The sequence below is a fragment of the Leuresthes tenuis genome, unplaced genomic scaffold, assembly GCF_036924035.1.
Source record: "Leuresthes tenuis unplaced genomic scaffold, fLeuTen1.0.hap1 SCAF_17, whole genome shotgun sequence".
Classification (NCBI taxonomy): domain Eukaryota; kingdom Metazoa; phylum Chordata; class Actinopteri; order Atheriniformes; family Atherinopsidae; genus Leuresthes; species Leuresthes tenuis.
The window spans coordinates 1,360,124-1,383,623 of record NW_027325371.1 but is presented as its reverse complement, the minus strand read 5'-3'; the positions used below and the strand labels follow the sequence as shown (position 1 = coordinate 1,383,623).

General features: G+C 44.7%; 1 protein-coding gene across 5 annotated transcripts in view; it reads right to left on the bottom strand.

The window, feature by feature from the left end:
• The window catches only part of LOC140272686 (caskin-2-like), an 86,026-nt gene that overhangs the window by 20,592 nt on the left and 41,934 nt on the right, over positions 1 to 23,500 (bottom strand). For all 5 annotated transcript variants that reach the window (XM_072368085.1, XM_072368086.1, XM_072368087.1 and 2 more), the window contains exons 5-11: positions 21,615 to 21,760; positions 17,102 to 17,197; positions 10,227 to 10,357; positions 6,732 to 6,840; positions 5,232 to 5,340; positions 2,430 to 2,524; positions 1,018 to 1,059 (exon numbers count right to left, since the gene is read on the bottom strand). In XM_072368085.1, coding sequence (XP_072224186.1) covers positions 1,018 to 1,059; positions 2,430 to 2,524; positions 5,232 to 5,340; positions 6,732 to 6,840; positions 10,227 to 10,357; positions 17,102 to 17,197; positions 21,615 to 21,760 — 728 coding nt within the window. The remainder of the gene's footprint in view (positions 1 to 1,017; positions 1,060 to 2,429; positions 2,525 to 5,231; positions 5,341 to 6,731; positions 6,841 to 10,226; positions 10,358 to 17,101; positions 17,198 to 21,614; positions 21,761 to 23,500) is intronic.

Here is a 23,500-nt window from a genome sequence, read left to right as displayed (position 1 = left end):
TACTGCTCGAAACTATAAATACCAAAATTATGAAGCTTTTTGATGAATGTGGACAAGAACAAAACTGAAAAGTTCTTGAATATATTTGTTAGAACAAGAAAATTAATGTTTTTAGTTCCAGTTTGAAGATCTCTTAAAATGTGAGGAAAAAGTTTAGAAAATCAAACCTTTTTTTCTGCTGGAAGATGATTATTTTAAGTGATTTCACTGCTTTGTTCCCCTTGTTTGAGTTATTTCTGAGCAGTTAGCATACAGGGAGGGAACGATTAGCATGTTTATGCTTCTTTATGCTATGACACTTTGGCTTTCTCTTGCTTTTCAAAATGCACATTTATCCATCTAAATGCTTTAACAGGGTTCCTAAACATTTTCCTCTTAGAAATTCCAGACTTCCTGACTCAAATGTCTGACTGTCGAGCTTTCAGTGACAAAGATCCCTCTGATTCTGGCTGCTGAAGGAAAAACCAGAAGCTGCTGGTGAATTATGGAGGTTGCAGATTATTTTACATCCATCCAGAGGATGTGGGAGCCAATCAGAGCCAATCAGAGCCAATCAGAGCCAATCAGAGCAATCAGAGCCAATCAGAGCCACGTTCTCTGCAACATTTGATTGGAAGCAGATCCACCAGAACATTACCAAAGTATTTGGAATAAACATTTTGTTAGCATGTATTTGGGCGACTTAATGTTTGATAATTAGCATATTAATGACTTAGTTAGTGCTTAGATATCACTAGAAAATGGTTAAAAGTAGAACCCCCCACCACTGAAGAATATATAGAAAGAAAAGCTCTATTAGATCTGGTCCAAAAAGACTGAGAATGTGAAACCTTTAAGATAAACTTTCATCTTTTGGAAAATCATACAGGAAGCTTCCTGTTTCTGTCGTTTAAAGCATTGATGGTCGGAAAATTTGGACTTTCCTGGGTTAGAGAACCAAGAGAAGGGTGTAAAATTAAAAGAAAATATATATATATAGAAATGGAAATTGCCTCGACATCTGATATGTGAAAATACCTGTTTGTTGCATTCTCTTGATTGGACAGCAGGGGGCGACATCTTGCAAAAAGAAAGCAGATTATACTCCATGTAAACACCTGTTCCTATAGTCTTAATCACTGGTTTCAAGTCTTTATTCAACAGGACAATGATTATCTCGTAAAATTAGGGCTGTATTTAGAGACAAAGTTGGGTTTTGGTGTCGTTTCCAGCAACACTTTAAGATACAAAGAACCGCTAATCCTGCAGTTCGTGAGCAGCCTGTTGCACCACCTGAGCCCCCACGCAGCGGTGGAATGGGCGTGCACAGAAACCAAGATGGCCTCAGAGCTTAAACATAGTGGATAAACCAAGAGGTGGGATCATGGTGCCCACAACCATCTTTAATGGTTCAGCTTAAATAAATGGATCCTGCTGGTTTCATCAAGCAACTTTTAAAAGTTTAATTTCAATCAAAATCTTTTAGAAAAGAAAATGTCTGGAAATGAATACTTCTGGATAAGTTTTTTCTTCTTTTTTCATGCTTATTGAGACTCAGGGGAACCGTGAATACAAGCATTGCTTAGCTTAGCTTAGCTTAGCTTAGCTTAGATTAGTTTAGTTTAGTTTAGTTTAGTTTAGGTTAGGTTAGGTTAGGTTAGCTTATCTTATCTTAGCTTATCTTAGATTAGTTTAGCTTAGGTTATCTTATCTTAGGTTAGCTTATTTTAGATTAGCTTAGTTTAAGTTAGTTTATCTTAGGTTAGCTTATCTTAGGTTAGCTTATCTTAGGTTAGCTTAGTTTATCTTAGGTTATCTTATCTTAGATTAACTTAGATTATTTTAGTTTAGATTAGTTTAGCTTAGATTATCTTATCTTAGGTTAGCTTAGTTTAGGTTAGTTTATCTTATCTTTGATCTCAGACCAGGAGCCCACCGTGTTGCCTCATTTTAACCAAAAATCTGTTATTTTGGTGATCATTTGGACACTAAATTAAAGTAAAAGGAAAAACAATCCGGATTCTTCTTTCATATCTTTAATCCTGACGACCTCTTTTAGAGAGAATCTGGTGATGCTTCAACACTCCTTGGAACAACTGGAGGTTTTTTGTTCCAGCAGCCGTTAGATATGACAACCAACACGTTCAGCTTCTGGAGTTTTATCTACAATAATCATGTCTGGAACTGAGTCTCCGTGTTATCTTCCTGTATTAATCTGCTGCAGTGTTATTTGCTCTGGATTGGTAGCAGATGAGTTTCCTCTGTGGGGATTAATAAAGCTGTCGGATCTTATTATCATATAAAATCTGGTTCTGTTCAGGGTTTAAACGGCGCTTTTCTTTACCGGTGAAGCTTTATTTCACTGTTCCCCTCCACCAAATCAAGTTCACATTTAGGTTCAAAACGCTCCAAGAAGCCAAAGCAAAAACATGTTGTTCCGAGCATCTCACCATGATGACGTCTCCGGCTCTGATGTTGAGGGCTGTGGGATCGTGGAGGTTCCAGTAGTCCTTCAGAGCTCGGACCTGCAAAATACCCGTTGCATCTGTTGAGAAAACATAAACACACAAGTTTAAAAGACAGCAGAGGCCGGTGAAACATTTCTGAAGACCCGGCTGTTCCTCAAAGCCACAAGAATGCAAACAAATGGAGGAGCTAAGCTGCTAAGCTAGCACAAAATGCACCTGAAAAAGGTGAACTTCAGGCTAAAAGCTAACGACGGAAGAACAAAGTTGTTCATGGAAGGACACAATGAAGACCTGGATGTTCCCCAAAGCCACAAGAATGCAAACTGTGGACAAATGGAGGAGCTAAGCTGCTAAGCTAGCACAAAATGCACCTGAAACAGGTGAACTTCAGGCTAAAAGCTAACGACGGAAGAACAAAGTTGTTCATGGAAGGACACAATGAAGACCTGGATGTTCCTCAAAGCCACAAGAATGCAAACTGTGGACAAATGGAGGAGCTAAGCTGCTAAGCTAGCACAAAATGCACCTGAAACAGGTGAACTTCAGGCTAAAAGCTAACGACGGAAGAACAAAGTTGTTCATGGAAGGACACAATGAAGACCTGGATGTTCCTCAAAGCCACAAGAATGCAAACTGTGGACAAATGGAGGAGCTAAGCTGCTAAGCTAGCACAAAATGCACCTGAAACAGGTGAACTTCAGGCTAAAAGCTAACGACGGAAGAACAAAGTTGTTCATGGAAGGACACAATGAAGACCTGGATGTTCCTCAAAGCCACAAGAATGCAAACTGTGGACAAATGGAGGAGCTAAGCTGCTAAGCTAGCACAAAATGCACCTGAAAAAGGTGAACTTTAGGCTAAAAGCTAACGACGGAATAACAAAGTTGTTCATGGAAGGACACAATGAAGACCTGGATGTTCCTCAAAGCCACAAGAATGCAAACTGTGGACAAATGGAGGAGCTAAGCTGCTAAGCTAGCACAAAATGCACCTGAAAAAGGTGAACTTCAGGCTAAAAGCTAACGACGGAAGAACAAAGTTGTTCATGGAAGGACACAATGAAGACCTGGATGTTCCTCAAAGCCACAAGAATGCAAACTGTGGACAAATGGAGGAGCTAAGCTGCTAAGCTAGCACAAAATGCACCTGAAACAGGTGAACTTCAGGCTAAAAGCTAACGACTGAAGAACAAAGTTGTTCATGGAAGGACACAATGAAGACCTGGATGTTCCTCAAAGCCACAAGAATGCAAACTGTGGACAAATGGAGGAGCTAAGCTGCTAAGCTAGCACAAAATACACCTGAAACAGGTGAACTTCAGGCTAAAAGCTAACGACTGAAGAACAAAGTTGTTCATGGAAGGACACAATGAAGACCCGGCTGTTCCTCAAAGCCACAAGAATGCAAACAAATGGAGGAGCTAAGCTGCTAAGCTAGCACAAAATGCACCTGAAACAGGTTAACTCAAGGCTAAAAGCTAACGACTGAAGAACAAAGTTGTTCATGGAAGGACACAATGAAGACCTGGATGTTCCTCAAAGCCACAAGAATGCAAACTGTGGACAAATGGAGGAGCTAAGCTGCTAAGCTAGCACAAAATGCACCTGAAACAGGTGAACTTCAGGCTAAAAGCTAACGACTGAAGAACAAAGTTGTTCATGGAAGGACACAATGAAGACCTGGATGTTCAACAGCTCTTTCCTGAACAGCTTCTGTCGACCTATCAAAGGTAAAATAACACAAAGCGCTACGTTTGGAGGAGAAAAAGTCCTGAAACAGCTTCGTGGTTTGGATGCAGACACTTTAAAATCCTCAAAGAACACAGAGATAAAATCAGGGCAGTTGTTTCTGACATGAAGCGATTATGAGGTTGAATAAGAATAACATTCCTGACCTCCAACCAGCTGAGACACGACCTGAAGAAACTCCTGATAAACTCAAACTAACACCATAACATCCATGTTGTTTGGCATATTCTTTAAAAGCCTAAATATCTCCAGGATGACTCAGATAACAGACGTCCTGATTTCCCCTGAAAGAAAAAGGCCTTATTCTCAGATTAAAGCCCAAACTTTGACTGGACTCTCCTGATCATGGCGTTCTGCTCTCACAAACATCCAGAGAACAAATAAAGGACATAAACCGGGATAACACAGAGGCGGTGCTGCTGAAATCAGTGATATTTCTTTATTGTGATGAAAACAGAAGCTGAAACAGATCCAGCAGATTCTCGATGACTTTCCTCCAGACGCTGAACCCACAAAGAGCCGCCTGCTGTGCGCTAACGCATCAATAATTAATCCACAGCACAGTTACTCGTTTCTCCTTCTGCAGCAGCAAACAAGACGGGAAAGTCTCCATCCATGTTTGAATCACTTCTTCAACACAACGGCTCATTATTCCCTCAGTCTGTTCCCACAGGACTTCAAACGGCAGCAGGATTACAGCTCACACTGTATATACAGCCCTGCTGGGTTTGAGGCTGAATCTGCTCTTTGAAGCTGTGAGAGCCGACAGATAAGAGTTTAACGTTACATAACCAGACATTTAAACACAGCTGCTGTGAGAATTACAGCTTCTGGAGTCAGGTGAAGCTCCAGATATAAGCTTAGCTCATGTCAGGGAGGCGGGGACTGCAACAGAAGAATAAAGACAAAGAGTAGCATCTAATCTCTTTAAAGATCCTGCATCATATTTGAGCTCCTGCTGCCTTGGATCAGGTGTAAACTGACCCACTTGGATCACACCAGGTGTGAAACCACAGAAGGATGTGTTTGTTCTGACCTCGGAGCAGCTGCTTGATGTCCTTGCTGGCGTGTGAGGTGGTGAACTGGTTGACTATGTCCAGCGCCGTCTGGTTGTAGGTGTTTCGGATGTTCACATCCACTCCAGCCTGGATGGACAGCGGCACACAACAATCACACTTCCTGTCTTCTGACTCTCTGACCTGCCTCATTACCTTCTTGTGAGAGTTATTAGTGTGAAGGGTTTTGTTAAAGAGCCCCTTGATCTAAAATTGAGTTTGAGCGATCAAAAGGGTCGTCCAGTCGGATAAAACCTAAATGATGCTACATGAGCCTGAGCCAAAACAAGAAAATAATAGCTTTGATATTTGCCTAAAAAATAAAAATGCACTTCAAAATGATCCATAAAATAGCATTTTCCTCTATATTAGCATAAACGAGATAACAGTAGCTAATAAATTGGCCAAAGAAGATAATCTTAGCCATGATTAAAGACTAAAAAAGTATTATTGACTAGGTTGGCCAAAAGAATTGTTAGCCGTTACATTAGCCTGCTCAGTGTTAGCCGTTACATTAGCCTATACAGTGTTAGCCGTTACATTAGCCGTTACATTAGCCTATACAGTGTTAGCCGTTACATTAGCCTGCACAGTGTTAGCCGTTACATTAGCCTATACAGTGTTAGCCGTTACATTAGCCTATACAGTGTTAGCCGTTACATTAGCCTGCACAGTGTTAGCCGTTACATTAGCCTGCAATGTTAGCCGTTACATTAGCCTGCAACGTTAGCCGTTACATTAGCCTGCAATGTTAGCCGTTACATTAGCCTATACAGTGTTAGCCGTTACATTAGCCTGCACAGTGTTAGCCGTTACATTAGCCTAAATAAGACACATTATCCCTTAAATTATGTTTATGGTTATACATTTGACAGACGCTTTTATCCAAAACAACTTGCATATGAGGATATAACATTACAGCTCACATCAAAGCTCACATCAAAGCTAACAATAAGCTAAATTTAGCCTGAAACAGAATACTTTTAGGCATTTTGTTATGCATTAGATATCTTTACCCCCTTTAATTGTCTGTGACGATCGCGGGAAAAAATCTGGAGCATGTGCAGAACGCTCGATCCGATGCACTGTTGTCTACGTGCACGTTCAGTGCACGTTTGGATCGCGTTATCTCAGGGTCTTAATTCGATTTAACCCGATCCGATTCGATTTCTTGTCGGATTAAGCTTGTTACATGAGCTGAATAACTCAGTCTTATTGTAATTTAGCCATTAATCCGATCCGATTGCCTGCAGGTAACCGCACTGAGTGTTTGACCCAGGCACGTTCAGTGCACGTTTGGATCTTGCACGGGGTCTTAATTCGATCGTGAGTAACCCGATCCGATCTTTTGTCAGATTAAGGTGTAACATGAGCTGAATAACTCAGTCTTATTGTAATTTAGCCATTAATCTGACCCGATGCCTCTCATTAAACCCACTGAGTGACCCAGTGACCCTCAGACTGATCTGAAATGAACTCACATCCAACAGCAGTCGGACCACTTCAGTTTTTCCATACAGTGACGCTTCGTGCAGAGCCGTTCCAGACTTGGTGGTCTTGTTGATGTCGATGCCAGCTTTCAGCAGCAGCCTGAAACAAGCAGAGACACATAATTTACACCTTAATCCTGCTTTTCATGGCTAAATAACTAGTTGTACAGTCTATATACCCCGTGAGTCAGTGTATAAGCTCATCTTTACACTCAGGACCTCGAACTGATCATACTTTCTTTTAGGTAAATCGAATAAAAGACGACACAATGTGTGAGGCCTATGGCAGCCATTACACTGCTGAGTCACTGGTTGCTATGGTGATTCCCGCCTTTTTCCGCCCTGTTGAACAGACTGGAAATAAGAGCCTGAAACAAACACTCGCTGTGGGAAAACTACAAGCTGTATTGAAATAATTCCTGAACCGTGAGCAGCAGAATCTTGTTCTGGACACATAGATGTATTTTTTATTAATCTACTGTGTATTATACAGTTTTTATGGCGAGTTTAAGAGACCCCTCACCTCCAAATATGAAGGTTTTAAGTTGAAGTTGGCGCACTTTGGGGTGATTGATAGAAATCAGAAAGACATCACAAAGACCATCACATCGGGTCAAAGAAGACAAAAAAGCACCTCTGCTCATAGTACCTAATACTGTGCATGGATATTGGTTTTTTACATACTTTATGGTTGATTTAAGTGTCTTCGTCTTGTTTCCTGATGCTGTTTGTGATTGTTTTATGTATTTCTGTGATAGTTCTGTTGTTTTATAAAAGAACTGATGTGTATTTGATCTTGTAAATCATAATTTATTTGTGGAATATTGATAATTAAATCTTTCAGTGGCTCGAATACTAATTGATGCTCTTTTTTCTGCTTTTCTACTGAAGCATTCAGAGGTAAGGACAGCAAAAATACCCTGATCAGCGTTGGGAAGGCGCAGTTAACCCATCAGAAACGTATGAACGGATTAAAGCAGCAGACCCCCCCGACCCGCTCTGCCTTTGATGTCCTGGGATCAGCCAGAACAGACGGTCCCGAAAAATCACAGCAAGTCCACCATTTGACCCAGAAAGCGAGTGAATAATGACAGAGTGGAGCTGCAGGGCCACTCAGCTCCATCCTGCTTCCAGGACGAGAATAAGAGCGAAAACTGAAGCAAGAATCAACTTTAAGGGTAGAAAAACTGGGTTTAATGAACCTCACTTGATTGGATTGTGATTGGATTACAATTAATTGGATTATAATTGGCTTGAATTGGACTGTATCTTTGATCTGATGATAACATTTGTTGTGATTTTCTTTGATGAGGCCCTGCAACGTTAATAAAACTCATTAAATGGATGTTTGACTTGTTTTTACTGGGAGAGGAAACATGTTTTTGGTCATGAGAAGAAGAAATGTGAATTTAAAGGCTCTTTGAGTGCAGAAATGTGAATTTAAAGGCTCTTTGAGTGCAGAAATGTGAATTTAAAGGGTCTTTGAGTGCAGAAATGTAAATTTAAAGGGTCTTTGAGTGCAGAAATGTGAATTTAAAGGCTCTTTGAGTGCAGAAATGTGAATTTAAAGGCTCTTTGAGTGTAAAAGTGTGATTTTAAAGGGTCTTTGAGTGCAGAAATGAGAATTTAAAGGCTCTTTGAGTGCAGAAATGTGAATTTAAAGGCTCTTTGAGTGCAGAAATGTGAATTTAAAGGCTCTTTGAGTGCAGAAATGTGAATTTAACGGGTCTTTGAGTGCAGCAAATGTGAATTTAAAGGCTCTTTGAGTGCAGCAAATGTGAATTTAAAGGCTCTTTGAGTGTAAAAGTGTGATTTTAAAGGGTCTTTGAGTGCAGAAATGAGAATTTAAAGGCTCTTTGAGTGCAGAAATGTGAATTTAAAGGCTCTTTGAGTGCAGAAATGTGAATTTAAAGGCTCTTTGAGTGCACAAGTGTGAACTTAAAGGCTCTTTGAGTGCAGAAATGTGCATTTAAAGGCGCTTTGAGTGCAGAAATGTGAATTTAAAGGGTCTTTGAGTGCAGAAATGTGAATTTAACGGGTCTTTGAGTGCAGAAATGTGAATTTAAAGGCTCTTTGAGTGCAGAAATGTGAATTTAAAGGCTCTTTGAGTGCAGAAATGTGAATTTAAAGGCTCTTTGAGTGCACAAGTGTGAACTTAAAGGCTCTTTGAGTGCAGAAATGTGCATTTAAAGACGCTTTGAGTGCAGAAATGTGAATTTAAAGGCTCTTTGAGTGCAGAAATGTGAATTTAAAGGCTCTTTGAGTGCAGAAATGTGAATTTAAAGGCTCTTTGAGTGCAGAAATATGAATTTAAAGGCTCTTTGAGTGCAGAAATGTGAATTTAAAGGCTCTTTGAGTGCAGAAATGAGAATTTAAAGGCTCTTTGAGTGCAGAAATGTGAATTTAAAGGCTCTTTGAGTGCAGAAATGAGAATTTAAAGGCTCTTTGAGTGCAGAAATGTGAATTTAAAGGCTCTTTGAGTGCAGAAATGAGAATTTAAAGGCTCTTTGAGTGCAGAAATGTGAATTTAAAGGCTCTTTGAGTGCAGAAATGTGAATTTAACGGGTCTTTGAGTGCAGAAATGTGAATTTAAAGGCTCTTTGAGTGCAGAAATGTGAATTTAAAGGCTCTTTGAGTGCAGAAACGTGAATTTAAAGGCTCTTTGAGTGCAGAAATGTGATTTTAAAGGGTCTTTGAGTGCAGAAATGTGAATTTAAAGGCTCTTTGAGTGCAGAAATGTGAATTTAACGGGTCTTTGAGTGCAGAAATGTGAATTTAAAGGCTCTTTGAGTGCAGAAATGTGAATTTAAAGGCTCTTTGAGTGCAGAAATGTGAATTTAAAGGCTCTTTGAGTGCAGCAAATGTGAATTTAAAGGCTCTTTGAGTGCAGAAATGTGAATTTAAAGTCTCTTTGAGTGCAGAAATGTGAATTTAAAGGGTCTTTGAGTGCAGAAATGTGAATTTAAAGGGTTTTGAGTGCAGAAATGTGAATTTAAAGGCTCTTTGAGTGCAGAAATGTGAATTTAAAGTCTCTTTGAGTGTAGAAATGTGAATTTAAAGGCTCTTTGAGTGCAGAAATGTGAATTTAAAGTCTCTTTGAGTGCAGAAATGTGAATTTAAAGGCTCTTTGAGTGCAGAAATGTGAATTTAAAGGGTTTTGAGTGCAGAAATGTGAATTTAAAGGCTCTTTGAGTGCAGAAATGTGAATTTAAAGGGTCTTTGAGTGCAGAAATGTGAATTTAAAGGGTTTTGAGTGCAGAAATGTGAATTTAAAGGCTCTTTGAGTGCAGAAATGTGAATTTAAAGGCTCTTTGAGTGTAGAAATGTGAATTTAAAGGCTCTTTGAGTGCAGAAATGTGAATTTAAAGTCTCTTTGAGTGCAGAAATGTGAATTTAAAGGCTCTTTGAGTGCAGAAATGTGAATTTAAAGGGTTTTGAGTGCAGAAATGTGAATTTAAAGGCTCTTTGAGTGCAGTGTTATCTTACCGGATGACGTCTTTGTGTCCGTTACGGGCCGCCAGGTGAAGCGGGGTGGTGTAGGAGGAGTCTGTCGGCTCCTTCCTCTCGCCTTCCAGCAACGCCACCACCATGTTGCTGCTGAGCAGCAGCTGCGCCACCTGAGGGGGGAGGGGGAGAAGGTCAAAGGGGAGGAGCTTCCTCTGGGGCAGCGAGCTGCCACCTGAGGGGGGAGGCGGTCAGAGGGGAGGAGCTTCCTCTGGGGCAGCGAGCTGCCACCTGAGGGGGGAGGGGGAGGCGGTCAAAGGGGAGGAGCTTCTTCTGGGGCAGCGAGCTGCCACCTGAGGGGGGAGGGGGAGGCGGTCAAAGGGGAGGAGCTTCCTCTGGGGCAGCGAGCTGTTACGCCACATGACACGAGGACGTTTTTACTGACATGAAAAGAAACTTTCAGAGCAAACAGGAAGAATTCTGGAAAATAAAGTGTAATTTACAGGAGAACGTTCCCCTTTTCTGTGTTCTTTGGAACCAAAGGAACTAAGATTCATTCGATTAAACCGACGCCAGCGTCCGATATTTGAAACGCTGCCAAAGCAACACGAACCAAGGACAGATCCACAGGAGACAGAACCAAAGAGCTGGAGACGGAACCAAAGAGCTGGAGATGGAACCAAAGAGCTGGAGACAGAACCAAGAACCAAAGAGCTGGAGATGGAACCAAAGAGCTGGAGACAGAACCAAAGAGCTGGAGACGAAACCAAAGAGCTGGAGACAGAACCAAAGAGCTGGAGACGGAACCAAAAAGCTGAAGACAGAACCAAGAACCAAAGAGCTGGAGACAGAACCAAAGAGCTGGAGACGGAACCAAAGAGCTGGAGACGGAACCAAAAAGCTGAAGACAGAACCAAGAACCAAAGAGCTGGAGACAGAACCAAAGAGCTGGAGACGGAACCAAAGAGCTGGAGATGGAACCAAAAAGCTGAAGACAGAACCAAGAACCAAAGAGCTGGAGAAAGAACCCAAAGAGCTGGAGACTGAACCAAAGAGCTGGAGACGGAACCAAAGAGCTGGAGACGGAACCAAAGAGCTGGAGAAAGAACCCAAAGAGCTGCAGACTGAACCAAAGAGCTGGAGACAGAACCAAGAACTAAAGGGCTGGAGAAAGAACCAAGAACCAAAGAGCTGGAGACAGAACCAAAGAGCTGGAGACTGAACCAAAGAGCTCGAGAAAGAACCAAGAACCAAAGAGCTGGAGACAGAACCAAAGAGCTGGAGACGGAACCAAAGAGCTGGAGACAGAACCAAAGAGCTGGAGACGGAACCAAAAAGCTGAAGACAGAACCAAGAACCAAAGAGCTGGAGACAGAACCAAAGAGCTGGAGACGGAACCAAAGAGCTGGAGATGGAACCAAAAAGCTGAAGACAGAACCAAGAACCAAAGAGCTGGAGACGGAACCAAAGAGCTGGAGATGGAACCAAAGAGCTGGAGACGGAACCAAAGAGCTGGAGATGGAACCAAAAAGCTGAAGACAGAACCAAGAACCAAAGAGCTGGAGAAAGAACCAAAGAGCTGGAGACGGAACCAAAGAGCTGGAGACGGAACCCAAAAAGCCGGAGACAGAACCCAAAGAGCTGGAGAAAGAACCCAAAGAGCTGGAGACTGAACCAAAGAGCTGGAGACGGAACCAAAGAGCTGGAGACGGAACCAAAGAGCTGGAGAAAGAACCCAAAGAGCTGCAGACTGAACCAAAGAGCTGGAGACAGAACCAAGAACTAAAGGGCTGGAGAAAGAACCAAGAACCAAAGAGCTGGAGACAGAACCAAAGAGCTGGAGACTGAACCAAAGAGCTCGAGAAAGAACCAAGAACCAAAGAGCTGGAGACAGAACCAAAGAGCTGGAGACTGAACCAAAGAGCTCGAGAAAGAACCAAGAACCAGAGAGCTGGAGATGGAACCAAAGAGCTGGAGATGGAACCAAAAAGCTGGAGACAGAACCAAAGAGCTGGAGACAGAACCAAAGAGCTGGAGACAGAACCAAAGAGCTGGTTCCGTCATCTGTTGGTTGGATTCAGGGCGAGTGAAGCTAACCAGGAACAGATCATCTGCAGAGTTACTGAAGCGTCTAAAAACAGACGGTTGGTCCAACAGGTTCAGCACCAACCAGAACCGGCTCTGTTTCCTGCAGGTTTGAATCATCAGCAGGGCCCTGCTGCTTTATTCTGTCAGAATCTTTTTGTTCTCAGAGATGCTCTGAATGTGTCTGGATGAGGAAAACCACAGAGAAACTCTTCCAATTTATTTTATCACCCAATTAAAGCCCAAAGGCGCCAACGAGCCTGAACTCTGCGGCTAAATCCTGAAAGAAGAGCAAATGGGCCGTTCTGGGGTTAAAGTGGACCCTGGTTCCTCCGAAGGAAACAGAAGAACGGCCAAGACGCTGCAGAATGAGGTAATACATCAGAGAGCTGAAACGCTGAGTGAAGCCAGATGTTTGCCAGCAGTAAGTCACAGCTGGAGGTTCCTTTAAAGGCAGCTGGTGTCAGAAAAGAAGCTTCAATCCAACACTTTGAACTGCAAAACCACATTTTAAAGTCAAATAAGACGGAGAAACAGGATGGATCCATGTTTTTAAAACTGCTTCAATTACAGCAGTAAAATGTCCCGACCAGCAGCAGAAGAAGAAGAAGAGTGTCTGAGCTCAGCTGTCATTTTCTCAACTAACTGGGTCACATTTGTGTGTTTGGAACAAATAAAGATGAAAAAAGTCTTTAATGTCAAGTTAAACTTTACAGAGTCTGTTTTCTTAGCAAAGAAGCCATTTTAAACTGGATCTTTAGGCACTTTGTCACAAAGACACATCATTTGTTCCCATTTCTTTAGCTGCATCTATGAAAAACAGCAAAGAAAACACAGTTTGACAGACAGAAAATAGGATTTCTGCAGCAACAAGGTGATTCCCAAAGAGCTATTAGCTGAAAACTTGGCATATCTCAGCATGGTGTGCAGTGTGTCCTTAAAACATTTGAGGAAACTGGACAAGTGGAGGACAAAAGAAGAAGTGTCAGGCCTAAAAAACTATCTCCAGCAGATGAACAGGATCTGAAAGTGATGTCCTTAAGAAAGAGGAAAAAATCCAGCTGTGACCTGACAGGACCTGAGAGATGCATCTGGACCTTCAGCTGATCCATCTACTGTTGGCCCAAGCCTCATCAGAAATGGTCTCCATGGAAGGGTGGCTGTCAAGAAGCCGTTCTTAAGGAAGGGAAACAGGGAGAAAAGGCTGAGCTGTGCCAAATGACACAAGAAGTGGACTGAAAATCAGTGGCAACAGGTCTTATGGAGGGATGAATCCTCCCCAGAGCCCGGACCTCAACATTATTGAAGCAGTGTGGGATCATCTGACAGAGAACGGAACAAAAGGCAGCCCACATCCAAAGAAGAGCTTTGGGATGTCCTTCAAGAAGCCTGGAGAACTATTCCTGAAGACTCCTTAAAGAAATGACAGAAAGCTCGTCTCAGAGGGTTCAGGCTGTGTTGGAGAATAAAGGAGCTCAGACCAGAGATTCACTTTAAAGCTGCTGAGAACTGAGAAAAACTCTGGTTCTGCCTCAGATTCTGGGTTTATGTTCAGGTTTGAACATGTTTCAGTGAATCTCTGCAGCTGCTTCCTGTTTTTATGGATAAATATGAAGAAGTGAAGCTGATCAGGAGGTTTGAACAGAACTGTAAACTGATCGGTCCATGACATCGATCAATACCTCAGATTGGATTTGGCTGCTGTGGAAGCCATAAACAGACACCCAACAGCTGCTGCCGACACACCCAAACACCCGACACGGCAGCTGAAGCCTCGGCGCCCTTAAACACACACACTTCTGTGCTTCTATCTTTGTGAGGACCTGAACTGGACGAACACACGCTGCCCAAATCTGACCCTGAAGCTAAAACCTTCGTGTAACTTTCCTCGTTTAATGAATCGTGAACAGGTTCATGACTGAAAGTGGTGTTTACCAAACCTGTTGGTGTGTTTATGGAGTTCCTATCATGTCCACTCAGCTTGGTGCCTCATAATTCTCGCCATTTGCGCCCTTCCTGACCACCGAAAACACAGCGTGTCTGAAGCTGACTGATAGATGCTGAAAGAATGAGGCTGTTTTCATTTGTAATGCCAGAAGAAGACTGATTAACTGACCGAAACCTTTTGTTCTTCAGCCAGTTTATTTCATTTTCAGAGACTCATCATTTCTGCATGAATGTCATCGTCTAAATTTTCACCACCGAGTCCAGAGAAATACAGTTTGAGTCCCTTAATGACGACAGAATGATGTCCCACAAAGGCCTCGTCCAAATTTAACACCAACAGCACAGAAACGGATCGTTTCCCAGCTTCTCCTGCAGGTATCTGCAGGTATCTGCATTTATCTGCATTTATCTACAGGTATCTGCAGGTATCTGCATTTATCTACAGGTATCTGAAGGTATCTGCAGGTATCTGCATTTATCTGAAGGTATCTGAAGGTATCTCCAGGTATCTGAAGGTATCTGCAGGTATCTGCATTTATCTACAGGTATCTGCAGGTATCTGCATTTATCTACAGGTATCTGAAGGTATCTGCAGGTATCTGCAGGTATCTGCATTTATCTACAGGTATCTGCATTTATCTACAGGTATCTGCAGGTATCTGCATTTATCTACAGGTATCTGAAGGTATCTACAGGTATCTGAAGGTATCTGCAGGTATCTGAAGGTATCTGAAGGTATCTGCAGGTATCTGAAGGTATCTGCATTTATCTACAGGTATCTGAAGGTATCTGCAGGTATCTGCAGGTATCTGCAGGTATCTGTAGGTATCTGCAGGTATCTGCAGGTATCTGAAGGTATCTGAAGGTATCTCCAGGTATCTGAAGGTATCTGCAGGTATCTGCAGGTATCTGCATTTATCTACAGGTATCTGCAGGTATCTGCATTTATCTACAGGTATCTGAAGGTATCTGCAGGTATCTGCAGGTATCTGCATTTATCTACAGGTATCTGCATTTATCTACAGGTATCTGCAGGTATCTGCATTTATCTACAGGTATCTGAAGGTATCTACAGGTATCTGAAGGTATCTGCAGGTATCTGCAGGTATCTGAAGGTATCTGCATTTATCTACAGGTATCTGGAAGTATCTGAAGGTATCTCCAGGTATCTGAAGGTATCTGCAGGTATCTGAAGGTATCTGCAGGTATCTGCAGGTATCTGAAGGTATCTGCAGGTATCTGCAGGTATCTGAAGGTATCTGAAGGTATCTGCAGGTATCTGCAGGTATCTGCAGGTATCTACAGGTATCTGAAGGTATCTGCAGGTATCTGCAGGTATCTGAAGGTATCTGAAGGTATCTGCAGGTATTTCTAGGTATCTGCAGGTATCTGCATTTATCTACAGGTATCTGAAGGTATCTGCAGGTATTTCTAGGTATCTGCAGGTATCTGCAGGTATCTGCATTTATCTACAGGTATCTGAAGGTATCTGCAGGTATCTGCAGGTATCTGCATTTATCTACAGGTATCTGAAGGTATCTGCAGGTATCTGCAGGTATCTGCATTTATCTACAGGTATCTGGAAGTATCTGAAGGTATCTGCAGGTATCTGCAGGTATCTCCAGGTATCTGCAGGTATCTGCATTTATCTACAGGTATCTGAAGGTATCTGCAGGTATCTGCAGGTATCTGCATTTATCTACAGGTATCTGGAAGTATCTGCAGGTATCTACAGGTATCTGAAGGTATCTGCAGGTATCTGCATGTATCTGAAGGTATCTGAAGGTATCTGCAGGTATTTCTAGGTATCTGAATGTATCTGAAGGTATCTGCAGGTATTTCTAGGTATCTGCAGGTATCTGAAGGTATCTGCAGGTATCTGCAGGTATCTGCATTTATCTACAGGTATCTGGAAGTATCTGCAGGTATCTGCAGGTATCTGCAGGTATCTGCAGGTATCTGCAGGTATCTGAAGGTATCTGCAGGTATCTACAGGTATCTGGAAGTATCTGCAGGTATCTGCAGGTATCTGCAGGTATCTGCATTTATCTACAGGTATCTGGAAGTATCTGCAGGTATCTGCAGGTATCTGAAGGTATCTGAAGGTATCTGCAGGTATTTCTAGGTATCTGCAGGTATCTGCAGGTATTTCCAGGTATCTGCAGGTATCTGCAGGTATTTCCAGGTATCTGCAGGTATTTCCAGGTATCTGCAGGTATTTCCAGGTATTTCCAGGTGCTCTCCACAGAAATGAGGCTCAGTTAGTCTGATGTTTCCTCCTGAGACTCGTCTCAGAAGCGTTTTTCCTGAACAGGTGATCAGGCTTCAGATCGTCTGCAGCTTGTTGCTGAAATGAGCTTCGGTTCCGTTTATGATCCGTAAACAGATGGAAGTATCCAACAAAACATCTTTCTTTTGATCAGTTTAAACTCCCTGAACTTAAAGTTTAATTAGATCAAGAACAACAGATTTTCTGTTGAGCTTCTTCAGACGAGGAAGTCGTTTTGTCCCAGATGTGCAGCAGAGATAAACTTCCCCTGAAAGAGTTTCTATGTTCTGATACAGAAACACTTTATACTCACAACACAAGGCTAAAATCACAGCTTCTCGGTCATTTTGTCCCTTTAGTTGCTCCGTACTGACCTGGGACGACCCTAAATGTCCTCACAGGTCAGGGAGACTGACGCTGGTCCTCACAAACATATCAAACACACCCTCGGAGAGTCAGTCGAGGGCGCCGATCCGGTTTCACTTTCACGTCTAATTTAACAAGCTCACACATATATTTATATATATATCACATTTATATATATATCCCACGTATTTTTACACCATTATTCCCTTTTGAATGTTCAGCTGAAGGAGGCTGTTCACAGCGGGCTCACCTTGGCTCGTCCAAACTCGCAGGCCAGGTCCAGAGGAGTCTTCTTGGCCTTGTTGACCAGACACGGGTTGGACTGATGCTGCAGCAACATCTCCGACTGAAACCATAGCAACACAGCGGTTAAACAGGCTGAGACTTTACCCGCACCTTTAAACATCAGGGTAACCCCCAAAAGAAGAGCCATTTCAGACCTGGTACAGCTACATTAAAACAAATAAATCTTCTCTTTCAAAGAAGGACGTTTGGAGGCTAATTCTACAGATGTCCTCTGCCTCCCACTCCGGTCGTCGTGGTTCTGGAAACAACAATTAGACCAGAGTTCTGAGAGTAAAGTGTTCTTGTGTGATCCTTAGGGAATGATACGATCTGTCTGATGAGCAGGAGTTTGGCTTTTAGGACCTTTGAAAGGAGGCAAAACTGAAGCTAACCCTAACCCAGAACCGCTCAGTACTCTGAAGCAGCTCAAATTACACCAATGAAGGCGGGTCTCACTGGGCGCCTTCTGGCTTCAGCCTTATTGGACTAAACATCTGCAGAGAGGGAACCTGAACCTATCAGCATCTATTTCATCTGAAAACTCTTGTTTCTGTTCAGGTCAGAGATCATGTTTCTCCAGTTTTAGCTTCTCTTCATTGGCTCCCTGTTAGGTTCAGAGTAGAATCTAAGGTTCTTCTCCTCACATATAAAGCTCTTAATGACCGAGCTCCATCACATCTTAAAGATCTCACAGTTGGATATTTCCCCAACAGAGCACTTTGCTCTCAGGCTGCAGGTTTCCTTGTGGTTCCCAGAGTTTCTAAAAGCAGAATGGGAGGCAGAGCCTTCAGTTATCAGGCCCCTAAAAGCAGAATGGGAGGCAGAGCCTTCAGTTATCAGGCCCCTAAAAGCAGAATGGGAGGCAGAGCCTTCAGTTATCAGGCCCCTAAAAGCAGAATGGGAGGCAGAGCCTTCAGTTATCAGGCCCCTAAAAGCAGAATGGGAGGCAGAGCCTTCAGTTATCAGGCCCCTAAAAGCAGAATGGGAGGCAGAGCCTTCAGTTATCAGGCCCCTAAAAGCAGAATGGGAGGCAGAGCCTTCAGTTATCAGGCCCCTAAAAGCAGAATGGGAGGCAGAGCCTTCAGTTATCAGGCCCCTAAAAGCAGAATGGGAGGCAGAGCCTTCAGTTATCAGGCCCCTAAAAGCAGAATGGGAGGCAGAGCCTTCAGTTATCAGGCCCCTAAAAGCAGAATGGGAGGCAGAGCCTTCAGTTATCAGGCCCCTAAAAGCAGAATGGGAGGCAGAGCCTTCAGTTATCAGGCCCCTAAAAGCAGAATGGGAGGCAGAGCCTTCAGTTATCAGGCCCCTAAAAGCAGAATGGGAGGCAGAGCCTTCAGTTATCAGGCCCCTAAAAGCAGAATGGGAGGCAGAGCCTTCAGTTATCAGGCCCCTAAAAGCAGAATGGGAGGCAGAGCCTTCAGTTATCAGGCCCCTAAAAGCAGAATGGGAGGCAGAGCCTTCAGTTATCAGGCCCCTAAAAGCAGAATGGGAGGCAGAGCCTTCAGTTATCAGGCCCCTAAAAGCAGAATGGGAGGCAGAGCCTTCAGTTATCAGGCCCCTAAAAGCAGAATGGGAGGCAGAGCCTTCAGTTATCAGGCCCCTAAAAGCAGAATGGGAGGCAGAGCCTTCAGTTATCAGGCCCCTAAAAGCAGAATGGGAGGCAGAGCCTTCAGTTATCAGGCCCCTAAAAGCAGAATGGGAGGCAGAGCCTTCAGTTATCAGGCCCCTAAAAGCAGAATGGGAGGCAGAGCCTTCAGTTATCAGGCCCCTAAAAGCAGAATGGGAGGCAGAGCCTTCAGTTATCAGGCCCCTAAAAGCAGAATGGGAGGCAGAGCCTTCAGTTATCAGGGCCCTAAAAGCAGAATGGGAGGCAGAGCCTTCAGTTATCAGGCCCCTAAAAGCAGAATGGGAGGCAGAGCCTTCAGTTATCAGGCCCCTAAAGGCAGAATGGGAGGCAGAGCCTTCAGTTATCAGGCCCCTAAAAGCAGAATGGGAGGCAGAGCCTTCAGTTATCAGGCCCCTAAAAGCAGAATGGGAGGCAGAGCCTTCAGTTATCAGGCCCCTAAAAGCAGAATGGGAGGCAGAGCCTTCAGTTATCAGGCCCCTAAAAGCAGAATGGGAGGCAGAGCCTTCAGTTATCAGGCCCCTAAAAGCAGAATGGGAGGCAGAGCCTTCAGTTATCAGGCCCCTAAAAGCAGAATGGGAGGCAGAGCCTTTAGTTATCAGGCCCCTAAAGGCAGAATGGGAGGCAGAGCCTTCAGTTATCAGGCCCCTAAAAGCAGAATGGGAGGCAGAGCCTTCAGTTATCAGGCCCCTAAAAGCAGAATGGGAGGCAGAGCCTTCAGTTATCAGGCCCCTAAAAGCAGAATGGGAGGCAGAGCCTTCAGTTATCAGGCCCCTAAAAGCAGAATGGGAGGCAGAGCCTTCAGTTATCAGGCCCCTAAAAGCAGAATGGGAGGCAGAGCCTTCAGTTATCAGGCCCCTAAAAGCAGAATGGGAGGCAGAGCCTTCAGTTATCAGGCCCCTAAAAGCAGAATGGGAGGCAGAGCCTTCAGTTATCAGGCCCCTAAAAGCAGAATGGGAGGCAGAGCCTTCAGTTATCAGGCCCCTAAAAGCAGAATGGGAGGCAGAGCCTTCAGTTATCAGGCCCCTAAAAGCAGAATGGGAGGCAGAGCCTTCAGTTATCAGGCCCCTAAAAGCAGAATGGGAGGCAGAGCCTTCAGTTATCAGGCCCCTAAAAGCAGAATGGGAGGCAGAGCCTTCAGTTATCAGGCCCCTAAAAGCAGAATGGGAGGCAGAGCCTTCAGTTATCAGGCCCCTAAAAGCAGAATGGGAGGCAGAGCCTTCAGTTATCAGGCCCCTAAAAGCAGAATGGGAGGCAGAGCCTTCAGTTATCAGGCCCCTAAAAGCAGAATGGGAGGCAGAGCCTTCAGTTATCAGGCCCCTAAAAGCAGAATGGGAGGCAGAGCCTTCAGTTATCAGGCCCCTCTCTGTGGAACCAGCTGCCAGTTTGGCTTCAGGAAGCAGACACCCTCTCTACCTTTAAGATCAGGCTGAAACTTTCCTTTCTGATAAAGCTTATAGTTAGGGATGGCTCAGGTGAGCCTGAAACATCCCATAGTTCTGCTGCTATAGGCCCAGCCTGCTGGGGGAGCTCCCATGATGCACCTCTCCTCCCTCTGACATCATTGCTGTCATTAACTTGTGTTTCTCTCTCTCAGCAGGTGTCTCTGGCCTGGTGTTACGCTGCTTGTTGTCCCCTCTTTCCTGTCCTCTCAGCCCCAGCTGGTCCAGGCAGATGGACCCTTCCTGGTTCTGGTTCTGATGGAGGTTTCTTCCTGGTTCTGGTTCTGATGGAGGTTTCTTCCTGGTTCTGGTTCTTATGGAGGTTTCTTCCTGGTTCTGGTGGAGGTTTCTTCCTGGTTCTGGTTCTGATGGAGGTTTCTTCCTGGTTCTGGTTCTTATGGAGGTTTCTTCCTGGTTCTGGTGGAGGTTTCTTCCTGGTTCTGGTTCTGATGGAGGTTTCTTCCTGGTTCTGATGGAGGTTTCTTCCTGGTTCTGGTTCTGATGGAGGTTTCTTCCTGGTTCTGATGGAGGTTTCTTCCTGGTTCTGGTTCTGATGGAGGTTTCTTCCTGGTTCTGATGGAGGTTTCTTCCTGGTTCTGGTTCTGATGGAGGTTTCTTCCTGGTTCTGATGGAGGTTTCTTCCTGGTTCTGGTTCTGATGGAGGTTTCTTCCTGGTTCTGGTTCTGATGGAGGTTTCTTCCTGGTTCTGGTTCTGATGGAGGTTTCTTCCTGGTTCTGGTTCTGATGGAGGTTTCTTCCTGGTTCTGGTTCTGATGGAGGTTTCTTCCTGTTAAATGGGAGTTTTTTCTCTCCACAGTCGCCTCGTGCAGCTCAGGATCAGAGAGAAGTTTCAGTGCAATCTGTTGCTGAATTGAAGCTGAATTGAAGCACAGCGTCGCCCCAACTCTCCTCGGACCCCCAGAAACCCGACTTTCTGCACAAGCTGATCCATTTAATCGATTTTATTCTAATTCAAATCAGCTGCAACAGATTTACATCCATCATTAGAGCTACACGGGGACATTTTTTGACTAATTTAATAAACTCTGTACAGCGACTGAAATGTTCAGCACAACGTTCCTGATGGAGCCTTTGATGCATTATTCTCTCAAATCTGTGGGAAAAGTGACAAGCTGAAAGCTTTTCACTGAGCAGGAATGAGAAAAGCTTCAATGGCGGCTGCTGGCAGCGCAGAACAACAGAAAAACCACCCAATCTGACGGGAATATGGCGTCTCCACAGTGGAGCCTGGTCCTGGTCTGCAGGAACCCAGGGACAGAACCCAGGGACAGAACCCAGGGACAGAACCCAGGGACAGAACCCAGGGACAGGCGTAATGCTTCAAACCAGACTGACAAACACATTTAAGGGCAACAAGAGACACAAATGAACTGGTAAAGGTGTGGACTCACCACTTCAAAGTGTCCGTACTGAGCCGCCAGGTGAAGCGGGATGTGTCCGTCCAGAGAGGCGCCGTTCACCGAGGCTCCGGAGCGCAGCAGCATCAGGACGGACTCAGACTTCCCCTGCCAGGCGGCGTAATGCAGCGGCCGCATCCCTGCTCGGGTCCACAGAAACACAGGGGTGACATCACGACCTGCCGCTTACTGTAGCTCAGAACAAACCGCGTGGAAAGTTGAGGGTTCCTGGTTCTAATCCCGGCCGGTTCTGTCTCTCTGCAGGTTCCATGTTCTCCCACCACCCAAATGTCAGGTTGACTGGTGACTCTAAACTGACCCCAGCAGAGGGTTCCTGGTTCTAATCCCAGCCGGTTCTGTCTCTCTGCAGGTTCCATGTTCTCCCAGAACCCAAATGTCAGGTTAACTGGTGACTCTAAGCTGACCCGAGCAGAGGGTTCCTGGTTCTAATCCCAGCCGGTTCTGTCTCTCTGCAGGTTCCATGTTCTCCCAGAACCCAAATGTCAGGTTAACTGGTGACTCTAAGCTGACTCCAGCAGAGGGTTCCTGGTTCTAATCCCAGCCGGTTCTGTCTCTATGCAGGTTCCATGTTCTCCCAGAACCCAAATGTCAGGTTAACTGGTGACTCTAAGCTGACCCCAGCAGAGGGTTCCTGGTTCTAATCCCGGCCGGTTCTGTCTCTCTGCAGGTTCCATGTTCTCCCACCACCCAAATGTCAGGTTAACTGGTGACTCTAAGCTGACCCCAGCAGAGGGTTCCTGGTTCTAATCCCAGCCGGTTCTGTCTTTCTGCAGGTTCTATGTTCTCCCACCACCCAAATGTCAGGTTAACTGGTGACTCTAAGCTGACCCCAGCAGAGGGTTCCTGGTTCTAATCCCGGCCGGTTCTGTCTCTATGCAGGTTCCATGCTCTCCCACCACCCAAATGTCAGGTTAACTGGTGACTCTAAGCTGACTCCAGCAGAGGGTTCCTGGTTCTAATCCCAGCCGGTTCTGTCTCTCTGCAGGTTCCATGTTCTCCCACCACCCAAAAGTCAGGTTAACTGGTGACTCTAAGCTGACCCCAGCAGAGGGTTCCTGGTTCTAATCCCAGCCGGTTCTGTCTCTCTGCAGGTTCCATGTTCTCCCACCACCCAAATGTCAGGTTAACTGGTGACTCTAAACTGACCCCAGCAGAGGGTTCCTGGTTCTAATCCCGGCCGGTTCTGTCTCTCTGCAGGTTCCATGTTCTCCCACCACCCAAATGTCAGGTTAACTGGTGACTCTAAGCTGACCCCAGCAGAGGGTTCCTGGTTCTAATCCCAGCCGGTTCTGTCTCTCTGCAGGTTCCATGTTCTCCCACCACCCAAATGTCAGGTTAACTGGTGACTCTAAACTGACCCCAGCAGAGGGTTCCTGGTTCTAATCCCGGCCGGTTCTGTCTCTCTGCAGGTTCCATGTTCTCCCACCACCCAAATGTCAGGTTAACTGGTGACTCTAAACTGACCCCAGCAGAGGGTTCCTGGTTCTAATCCCAGCCGGTTCTGTCTTTCTGCAGGTTCTATGTTCTCCCACCACCCAAATGTCAGGTTAACTGGTGACTCTAAGCTGACCCCAGCAGAGGGTTCCTGGTTCTAATCCCGGCCGGTTCTGTCTCTATGCAGGTTCCATGCTCTCCCACCACCCAAATGTCAGGTTGACTGGTGACTCTAAACTGACCCCAGCAGAGGGTTCCTGGTTCTAATCCCAGCCGGTTCTGTCTCTCTGCAGGTTCCATGTTCTCCCACCACCCAAATGTCAGGTTAACTGGTGACTCTAAACTGACCCCAGCAGAGGGTTCCTGGTTCTAATCCCGGCCGGTTCTGTCTCTCTGCAGGTTCCATGTTCTCCCACCACCCAAAT